Below are 11079 nucleotides of genomic sequence, written 5' to 3' on the forward strand. Positions count from 1 at the left end.
AAATACCTCATAACATTTATGTGCCCACCTTTTACTGTCCGTAACAGGTGTTTTTCGAGGGATGCTTGTGGTTCAGTATTGTGTAGGCTACGTTTCCACTGATGATTTGGTTCATTTTTGTTTATCTAATTTGCAAGGGTGGAAATCAAATGAACTAATTACATTTACTCAAGTATTGTACTTGAGTAGCTTTTAAAGGTAGGTCTACTTTGGACGTTTTAAATAGTTTAAAGTTTTCATTTAAAATCAATACTTTTACTTGTACTTGAGTGCATTTTGACCCAAGTAGGCCTACTTTACTCAATTACACTGGAACCTGCCAAGGCTGGTGTGCACTTGTAGGGCCTACATTATGTTTAGGGCCTACTTACAGTAGGTCTATATAAAGGGTGACAAAAAGGTGCATTTTGTTGGGGGGGTTGTCCCCCCTTCTGGTTTTGATACACTAAAAGTATGCTAACCTGCTTGACTCACATATGAACTTAACTGCCATAGGCTACCAACCCATAGGGTTCAATATGATGGTCCATCTTTTGCAGCGATGACAGCTTCAATTCCTCTGGAAAGGCTGTCCACAAGGCTGAGGAGTGTGTCAATAGGACATTTTGACCATTCTTCCAAAAGCGCACGTAGCCCCTTAATGCATGCCATACCTCCTGTAGCACGCTGACATTGAAAGTTAACTACGATAGTACTACACTACTATGTCAGTGCACAGGGACTTTAGTGATACATTACGACTTGGTCATTGCCATTCTGGTAACAGCAAATTTATAAAGCCGTGTCTTAAAGGGACACTGTGCAAGATTTTTTGTTGTTTATTTCCAGAATTCATGCTACCCATTCACTAATGTTACATTTTTCATGAATACTTACCACCACCATCAAAATCTAAGTATTCATTATGACTGGAAAAATAGCACTTTTCAAACATGAAAAGGGGGATCTTCATCTTCTCCATGGTCCGCCATTTTGAATTTCCAGAAATGGCCATTTTTAGCTGCAAAAATGACTGCACTTGGGCCATACTAGAAAATATTAGTTTATTACTTAGTAAACGTTCATGAGAACGTCGAAGTTGCCAACAGGCAACCCCGTTTCAATGAGCTGCATAGTTGCAGTACCTTTTTTGACCATTTCCTGCACAGTGTACCTTTAAGGGGTTATGTTGATCAAAAAGGCCTGGCTCTCAGTCTCTGCTCTAATTCATCCCAAAGGTGTTCTATTGGGCTCAGGTTAGGACTCTGTGTAGGCCAGTCAAGTTCATCCATACCATACTCTGTCATCCATGTCTTTATGGACCTTTGTTTGTGCACTGCTGCACAGTCATGTTGGAAGAGGAAGTGGCAAGTGGCACACTCTCAAGTTACTGTTCCCACCTAAACATTTTGGACAATTCCTTGCTCCCAACGCAATGGGAACAGTTTGGAGCAGTTCCCGTACATGACTCTCAGTTTAATTAATACCTACTGCACTACCTACTGTTTCTTAAAGTCTTAAAATGATCCCTCCTATTTTTTAAATTCATTTTTATTTAATTATTGACATGCTCCCCAGGCGCCACTCAGCAGGCAACTGCTACGGACTAGTGTGTGTTCTTCAATGTGATTCACTAGTCCAAATGGGATAAAGTGCAGAGAAAGAATTTCCCCTATTGGACCAAAATTGGCTCCAATTGGCTTCGTTTATTTTGACGCAGCAGCTGTGGCCAAGTGGTTTAAGGATATGGGCTTAAAATCAGAGGCTTACAGATTTGAATCCCACCCTTCCACTCCCTCCCTACCTTACTCCCTGGCGGAAGTGCCCTTGAGCAAGACACCTAACCCCACACTGCTCCAGTGACTGTACCCTGTACTTAAAATAACTGTAAGTCACTTTGGATAAAAGCGTCAGCTAAATGTAATATAATGTAATGTAAAATCCCGCCTTGGGCCTCTTTGTATTGGTGGTAGTGTACAGTATCAGCCTCTGCATTTTTTATCTGTCTGAACATGTGAATCTTTAAAGGTGCACCGTGTGAGATTTTTAGTAGTCCATTTCCAGAATTCATGCTGCCCATTCACAAATGTTGTCTTTTTCATGAATACTTACCACCAGCATCAAATTCTAAGTATTCATTATGTTTGGGAAAATTGCACTTTTCATACATGAAAAGGGGGGATCTTTCTCCATTGTCAGCCATTTTGAATTTCCAGAAATAGACATTTCTAGCAGCAAAACGTACTGTGCTTAGGCCATACGATTAAATATTAGTTTATTATTCAGTAAATATTCACGAAAAGATCAAAATTGGCAGTAGAAAGCACAGTTTCAATGAGCAGCATAGTTGCAATACCTACTCTGGCCACCATCCTACACAGTGCACCTTTAATATTGAACGTCTACAGAGCTGAGCAATGGAGCCACATTCAGTGTATGCAATTTTAGCACTATGCTATTATCTACAGCTCCAGGCCTTTTTATTAGAATAGCATGAAAAAGTTGATTTATTTCCATAATTCCATCAATAATGTTAAACTGTCATGGATTGTAGATTCATGGCCCAGTTTTTTAACTATTCCAATCATTATTTTTTTTCTTTTTATATACGTTGGCCTTCCAGCTAAAAAAAACCCATGAATTGGGGAATTCGCAGCATTAGAATATTGTAATAAAATCACATTTTTCTTCATCAAAATTCGGGTCACATTAAATCAGTTGAAATTTGGTACTTTCTACATAACATGCAATGTTCAATACTTGGTTAGGACTCTCTCTGTCTTAATACCATGCCACGTTTTGGTGTTAACTCACCAGTTTAATTCTAACTCACCAGAAATAAAACCCCATTCATTTTCAATGGGGTTTCATTTCTGGTGATTTAGAATTAAACTGGTGAGTTAGCGCCAAAACGTGGCATGGAAATCTACAGGGTATATTGAAGAGTGAAGTGTGGGTCACCAAGTCAACAAACAAGAACAGCTGACAGCAAAGCATCAAGGATATCTGGGCTTCCATAACTCCCATGCACTGTTTTTGCCATTGACTTCAATGTTAAACGCATCATGGCCGTTATTAAGACAGAGAGAGTCCTAACCAAGTATTGAACATTGCATGTTATGTAGAAAGTACCAAATTTCAACTGATTTAATGTGACCCGAATTTTGATGAAGAAAAATGTGATTTTATTACAATATTCTAATGATGCGAATTCCCCAATTCATGGTTTTTTTGAGCTGGAAGGCCAACGTATATAAAAAGAAAAAAATGAATGACTGGAATAGTTAAGAAACTGGGCCATGAATCTACAATCCATGACAGTTTAACATTATTGATGAAATTATGGAAATAAATCAACTTTTTCATGCTATTCTAATAAAAAGGCCTGGAGCTGTATTACTTGACCAGTAATTCCCAGCACACTCTTAGCCACAGACACTGGGGACACTGGGACACATATCTCCCCACAAATCTAATGACATTGTTGGATTTGTGACACCTACACCTACCACAGTGTGTTTAAGTTCAAAGGCTGTAGCAGCTTCCAGTTTCATATAATTATGTCATTACTGGGCGTATTGTCAGATACGGTAAGTTGATTGATTCAAATAGCTGCTTCTGTAATCTACTTAATTGGTGGCTAGATGTGATGACAGCCAATTTAGACTCAATTTAAACCTGTAACCCAAGAGTGGTGGCCAGTTCAGTGTGTGTGTGTGTGTGTGTGTGTGTGTGTGTGTGTGTGTGTGTGTGTGTGTGTGTGTGTGTGTGTGAGTGAGTGAGTGAGTGAGTGAGTGAGTGAGTGGGAGAGAGAGAGAGAGAGAGAGAGAGAGAGAGAGAGAGAGAGAGAGAGAGAGAGAGAGAGAGAGAGAGAGAGAGAGAGAGAGAGAGAGAGAGAGAGAAAGAGAGAGAGAGAGCACTGGAAAAGATTGGAATTGCACCATAATGACCAGCTATACATAACTTCCATGGGCAACACCACTAAGAATCTCCCACAGGCATCTGGAAACTTTCACCTTAACATCCAGCAAGAATCCAGCATGGCCTTGGGAGTGAGCAAACAGCACAGTCAATCCAAATACTTATGTCTACTCATATTATCTTTCAGTTCAATTGGGGGTGTTGATATTAGTGTAATAGAAGGGATATGTAATAGGATTCTACTTTATAATTAAAAAAAAAACTTAACTCTGCCTTTTCTCAGGGTTTTTAACTGATCTTTTACGTATGCAGTATAGTTGTACTGTATGTATGCAAGCCTATTCATTACCTCCGCCAAGGAGGTTATGTTTCGGTTGTGTTGGCTTGTTTGTCTATTTGTCTGTCTGTTTGTTTGTCAGCAGGATAACTCAAAAACATATGAACGGATTTGGATGAAACTTTGTGGGGTTGTTGGAAATGACCAAAAGAACAAATTATTAAATTCTGGTGGTTATCCGGATCACAAACCAGAACCAGGATGTTTTTAAAGATTCTTCACCATTGCTAGCCTACAAAGGTAGACACTCCTAGTGACCGCAAATTGAATTGCGGGAGAGGGCGAATTTTGACATTCCAGTTTCTAACGCCACAAAAAGAAGGCTGAAAGTCTTGACATAAAAATAGGGTGTAACAGTCAAATGTTCTATCAAACAGCTTCCTTGACGGAGGTCTGCACTCTCTGAGTGCATTTCTAGTTTATGTATGCTCTTGGTGGGCACATTACTTGGGAATAATGAAGACATACCTTCATAATCATAGTGAAACATGGCTAATAAAATGGTGACACTGACAGGTCTGAAGTCACAGACAGATTTAATTTTCTTGCTTAATAGGCTAGTTGAAAAGAAGTAATCCAACACAGGGAATAATGCTTTCATTTCAATGCACTTTATTGTTGAATTTGCACAAGTTGATTGGAGGTAATGAGTGATCCATGATTAAGTGTTGATAACTGCTTAATTTGATGCGTGTGTGTGTGTAGTGAGGATTGAAGATTATTTATAGGTCAAAGTAGTCCAGCATTTTAACTGTAGGAATCCTTCTCAGACTTGGGTTTCTCTGGTGTCAGTGTCACCACGTCTTGGAAAGCTGCTACTAGCTTAGTGTCTGGCGTTGGAGCTTCAACAGCTGTGGATTCAGCCACTGCAGTGTCCAGGGAGAAGTTGGCTGAAACACACAAACAGAATAAAGGGATAAAGAGGTGGAACTAAAAATGAGCATCAAATTAATGTGGTGCGCTGTGGCCTGTTAATCTTTTCCAAAAAGAGAAAATTCAAAATCAGCATGTACAGTACTGTGGACCTGATTAGACAATCTCAACTTAATACGATTTTTGTTGCCTTTAGGTCAAAACAATTCCAAGACACATGTGTGTGCGTGCATATGTGTGTGTGTGTGTGTGTGTGTGTGTGTGTGTGTGTGTGTGTGTGTGTGTGTGTGTGTGTGTGTGTGTGTGTGTGTGTGTGTGTGTGTGTGTGTGTGTGTGTGTGTGTGTACTTGTGTGTGTGTGTGTGTGCCCGCATGTGCGTCTGTGTGCATGTTTTTATGCTTGTGTGTGTGTGTGTGTGTGTGTGTGTGTGTGTGTGTGTGTGTGTGTGTGTGTGTGTGTGTGTGTGTGTGTGTGTGTGTGTGTGTTGTGACTTGTGTCTCCTCACCAGTGGCGCTCTTCAGAGCAGGCACGTAGTGGTTCCAGAAGGAGCACTCTGCTATGCGCAGCGCCTGGCCGTTAGCGAGGGCTCCAGCTAAGAGCTTGTAGTTGTCTCCTCCAGCAGGCTGAGCCAGCACACGTGGCCACGCAGGCAGCAGCGCCGCAAACGACACCCGCGGCAGAGAGAGCGGAGCGTTGGGATTACTGGAAAAACACAAGCAACAGCACCAGGAAAGAAAAAAAAAACAAACAGAGGAGAGTGTGTCACCACAACGTGTTTTTTTAAGGACTCCTTTTATGTGATCTGTTTTGCTTTACTGCACTAATGCCCTTCCTTAATGATGAAGTGTCCTGGATATTTTCACAGACCCTGCAACTTGGCAAACAAGCCCATCAACAGGGCAGTGAAACAAGGAGTCATGACAACAAGTAGAATAGTAGCACAAGGAAGTTCTAAGTGCTCTCCCAAATAAAATGTATTTTGGAATGAATCAAGTATTAAAGAATGCGTAACTTATTCTCTCAGAGGTATATACAGTACACAACACATGTACTGTATGTGTATAATAACAACGATGACAAGGGCCATCGATAAGGCAATGCTAATTGATAAGTTGAGTTGTACCCAGTCTTGATGAAGTTGGTCATGTAGGTCATGATCTGTGTGGAGAGGGTTCTGTCCTGATTGGAGAACAGCTGCTGGGTGGCAGTGTTATGGGGCAGCCCAAACATCAGCTGCACATCCAGGGGCATAGACAGATCAACACTGCATGGGACACAATAACAGAGGTAGACACACAGATTACATTACATTACACTTAGCAGACACTTTTAACCAAAGCCACTTAGAAAGAGGACATTCAAGCAAGCACAGAGTGTGTGGGGTCAATACAGAGTACAGTAGTATACAAGTCATGTAGAACAGATAGAAAACAGTAATATAACACACAAGTAGGATCTACAACCAGAAGACAATGATAGAACACAAGTTCCACATCATTTCCCACTGAACTGAGTAAACAGGCAAGGCAAGTGGCCAGAGTGACTAAGCAGACTTTCTGGAATACTATGGAACCCTCCACGGCAGAGGTTGGAGACAGTGACTGGATATACCAGTAGTGACAGTCATTGTTTGGATTGGTTGGTTTAGATCGAGGGTTCTCGACCTTTTTTTTTTGAACAAACGCCCCCTGGACCGCATCATAAGCCTCTCAACGCCCCCTTGAAATCATCATAAGCCTCTCAATGCCCCCTGGGGGGGCTGTAGAGCCCCCGCTGAGAAATACAAGTTTAGAAGAAACAGAGTGGTGGGGGAAATTAGGTTGTGTGCTCATTTGTGGGTTCCTTTGCAGACTCCGCAGCAGCAGTCTGTGATGCATGCGTGTGGGTTAAGAGAGAGTGGTGAAGACGTCAGCCTCCAGAGTTGAGACAGCGATAAATCCACTGTTACACGCATAACTCAACTTCTTTACACGCTGGCAGGGAGTCACTTGTCACTTGTCCTGGGCCCAGCGAGAGAGGGGCCCCAGAATTGCATCCTCATTACATTGCATGTATTGGGTTTAGGGCCCTTTCATGTGTCTTTGTCCCGGGCCCAGCCAAAGCTGTCAGCGGCCCTGCACCCTGGCTTAGACTCTCATACAGTACATAACGTATGGCAGGCCACAGATAAGGCATCAGAATCAGACTGAGTGGAAACGAATCAGAAACAGGTTTATACGAGCTCACTTAAAAAAAAACCCTCACTCAAACTGTTTTTAAGATGGCTGCTCTTTAGTATACCGAGAAGTCTTTCCTCCTTGCATTAAATGAATATGCCTTAAAAAGACTGTGTGCAAAAGAAAGCGTGTTCAAGGACAGCTCTTCACTGGACTACATGGTATGTTATTTAGTACATAAAGAAATAAAAAAAAGTTCAATATACGCAGTCCTGTCCTGTAGCAGAAAATTAACCAAGTCATTCTGGTGCCAGTCCAAGCCCCCGAGCTGTCTTTGAATCTATCTATTGTTTCAGTCTGGGTTGCGGTGCTCTTTGAAGCTAGGGTTGTTCAAAGTGGCTCTGTGACCCTTTTGTGTTCGGCGCTCAGTTGGCACAGTGACAGACTCATAAAGCCTCCGGCCCGTAGCCCTACGGTCCAGGTGTCCAGGTGGACACACACACACATACACGACGTACGCACACACACACACACACACACACACACACACACACACACACACACACACACTGACACACACACACACACACACACACACACACACACATACACACACACACACACACGTATGCGCACACACACATACACATGCACGAACACAGTTTGCACACGCACACACACATTGTACAGACGTGGACACGCACACGCACACGCACACCATACAAGAACACATACACATCAAACACTCAACAAACACAAATTGAAGGTCATAGTTCTGGCCGTGGCATGGCCTGGCACAGAGTGATGGGCAACATTCCCACAGCAGAGGAGGCCAGGTATCCCAGGAATGCTGAAGAGAACCTGAAGCCTGCTTTTCTCCCATACTACGGCACATACACAAATGGACCTCTGGGCATTTACAGAGATGAGTTGTTTTATTCCAAATTAAAGAAAATGTCCATCATTTTAACATGATGTAAGTTACTATGTGGCAGTTCCACTGATCATGAATTTCAGATCAATGTATCAGTCTATTGGTTTTAAGTCCATTAGTAATTGGACGTATGATCTTATTGAATAACTAATACACAAATATGTCAAACCTGGTGTGGGTCATTTCCTCAGGCAGGTGGTACATGAAGACGTTTGATTTGGTGTTGGAGGCCCAAAACTCAGCCATCTTCTTAGCTGGACAGATGATGAAAAGATCTCTAAAAAAAACAATTACAAAAAATGTATGACAATTAGAGAATGAAATTGTATTGTAGTATTGTATTGAATGTATCAACATTATATTGAATGAATTATCATGCCTTACACAATTTTTTAACCAGTTTTATCTTTTAGTGAATGAGCTCTGTAATTGCAAATCCTGTGTTTGGCCTGTATACTGTATGTTGCTTTTTGACCATGAAGATTTTAAGAGGAGTTTTGCTGGACTGCGTTGAGTAAAATCATTCCGCTCTATGTAAAACTGCTTACATGACTGACTTAGATTGAGGATGTTTTTGCAATCAAAAGCAGTTATTTTGATATATGTGCTCCGTCAACTACCCTCTTCTCTGGTGTAAACCACTGATTTGCAACGGAACACCTAAATATGTCATGAGGCCGCTTTGTGGTCACTCGCACTAGTTTGTGGTCAGCCTTGAAGCATTTCCTGTGTGCTATGCATGTGATTGGCTAAGACACAGAGACACCCAGCTACCGTAAACTCCACTTTGGACTGTCTGTCTGTCTGAACCATCTCACTATCGAGAGAAAGACAGACAGACAGACAGGCAGGGGGAATGCAGTGCAACCCAGTTTCATACACAGATCCAATATACAGTACGCTCTATCCTCTATGTAAAACTATATCACATGCAGCCAGACACCTGTATCCACTTCCGAATCTCCCACACTGCAGCCCAATAACGACGCAAGAAGCAGATAGTAATCTACATTAGTGCCCCATAAGATTAATCTATTATATTCATCATTAAGACGTAGAAATCAGTCTCTGGTGACTATTTTCATTTAGGATGAGAGCAGTTAACACAGGTCATAGATGCACAAAAGCACAAAACTAAAGAGAGTGTACAAGTGAACTGCAACTTGGAAATGTGGAATACACAATAGGCATTGGCCGTCGACTTGTTTCAGCTCTTGAATATTGTTAGTAATTTAACCATGCTATATTGCCTGAATATCTGATTGCCTGAACATCCTTCTGTGTGTCTCTATTTAATGTGAAACCATATGAGTACATATCTCTGTGCATCTTTTTTGTAAATCCTTGGGGATGTGGCACTGTGTACTGCACAGCCCATATTCGCCCTTCCTCCCAGTCCCTCCTAACATGTCTGGCTTGCTGCTGTACTGCGTCTAGCTGGAACAGCTGGCTTGCTTGGAGAAGGGTGTGTCCCCCATATGGGTCAGCGGTGGTGCTGGTCTGATGGCCCACGTGCTATATTTGCCACCAGTCATTATGTGGGCAGAGCTGTTGCATGCAGTGCACCACCGAACTGCACAGAGCCAGTCCAGGGTCCTTCTGCTGCCCATGTTTTACACACAATGCATCTTTGAGAAAACCATGAAAAGCGCAATACAAAACAGGTGTATTATATCATTATTACTATTACTATTATTATCATCATCATCATCATCATCATCATCATCATCATCATTATCATCAGACCATCTTCTCCACCTGAGAGAGGTGACACGCATTAGAGAGAAACTTCTGCATGCATGCATTAACTTCAATTTAAAGGTGAATTTTTAAAATAGCATTTCCCTAGGGATAATGGCTGGAGAATCAAAACACCAGCAAACACTGGCTTACTCATAGTGGGTCTTTAATGTCTGTTGACTGGTGAGGAGCACTGATCCCACCAATGAAATAAAATCTAGAACTGGAGACCTGATGTCATGTCGAATGCTTAACCAACAACTATAAATGCACTCTGTAATTGGTTGCAGACAGAGGCCGCTTGGAGATTAGTTTGTTTAGCCTGCCTGCCCTGTTTGGAGATGGCTTTGGGTGTGAGGAGTGAGTGGAGTTGTCTGTCACCCCCAGAACTGGCAGCAGGCGTTTGCCTGAGCTATGCTTGTCGGTTGTTTATTTCTGCTTTAACCAGCATGTCTTCCTTCCTCCTCGACCACAAGACTGCCACGACCCTATATGAGGCAACAGCTTGCCTTGCACTCAGTGCAGCGCTGGCTGTGAACCCATTTAAGCCGGATGCTGTGTATACACTGCATTGACCTAGGCGCCTGGAGCGACATAGACGCTGTATTCAGGCTGTTGAAATTTGAGGGTTTTTTTGTTTTATTAAAAATGTGGATATGTAAGAGCTGAATGACCACATTCTAATTCAAGATAAATGCAATGTATTACACGGCCTATTCTACTCCAATTTCCAGTCATCAACCTCATAAATTCAAATTCCTTGATGATTCCAAAATCAACCCATGCTCAGCGACTTGAATTCTTGGCCCAGGCCAGGAAAAGTCATCCAAGAGCAATGTGACAGACATACCAGACATGTGGAAAGCATACTAAACGCCTGGCTGAATTGAGTTGTAATAAAGTAATAATAGCCTCGAGTAGTGTTAGGGAAGAGAACTTATTTCATGTTTCTATGTGTTTCGGAGGCTGAGATATTTAGGTTTTTATAGGCTGAGGGTACCCCAAAAGGGCTTAGGTATTCAGCTGGCATTTTTTTGCAGGTGCCGTAGGCTTAAATGAGTTAATGTCTTCATTTCTTGCCAGGCCACCTTCTCATCCTATTTACTCTTACTTGATTCTTCATTTGTTTAGCAAACACT

At 41.9% G+C, this 11079-nt stretch overlaps 1 protein-coding gene across 1 annotated transcript in view; it reads right to left on the minus strand.

The window, feature by feature from the left end:
* Positions 1–4829: 4829 nt before the first annotated feature.
* tg (thyroglobulin) overlaps positions 4830–11079 on the minus strand; it is a 53263-nt gene continuing 47013 nt past the window's right edge. The window contains exons 45-48 of the mRNA XM_063220327.1: positions 8370–8477; positions 6234–6374; positions 5616–5812; positions 4830–5127 (exon numbers count right to left, since the gene is read on the minus strand). Coding sequence (XP_063076397.1) covers positions 4985–5127; positions 5616–5812; positions 6234–6374; positions 8370–8477 — 589 coding nt within the window. The 3' untranslated portion in view covers positions 4830–4984. The remainder of the gene's footprint in view (positions 5128–5615; positions 5813–6233; positions 6375–8369; positions 8478–11079) is intronic.

Source organism: Engraulis encrasicolus, chromosome 2 (assembly GCF_034702125.1).
Source record: "Engraulis encrasicolus isolate BLACKSEA-1 chromosome 2, IST_EnEncr_1.0, whole genome shotgun sequence".
Taxonomy (NCBI): Eukaryota; Metazoa; Chordata; class Actinopteri; order Clupeiformes; family Engraulidae; genus Engraulis; species Engraulis encrasicolus.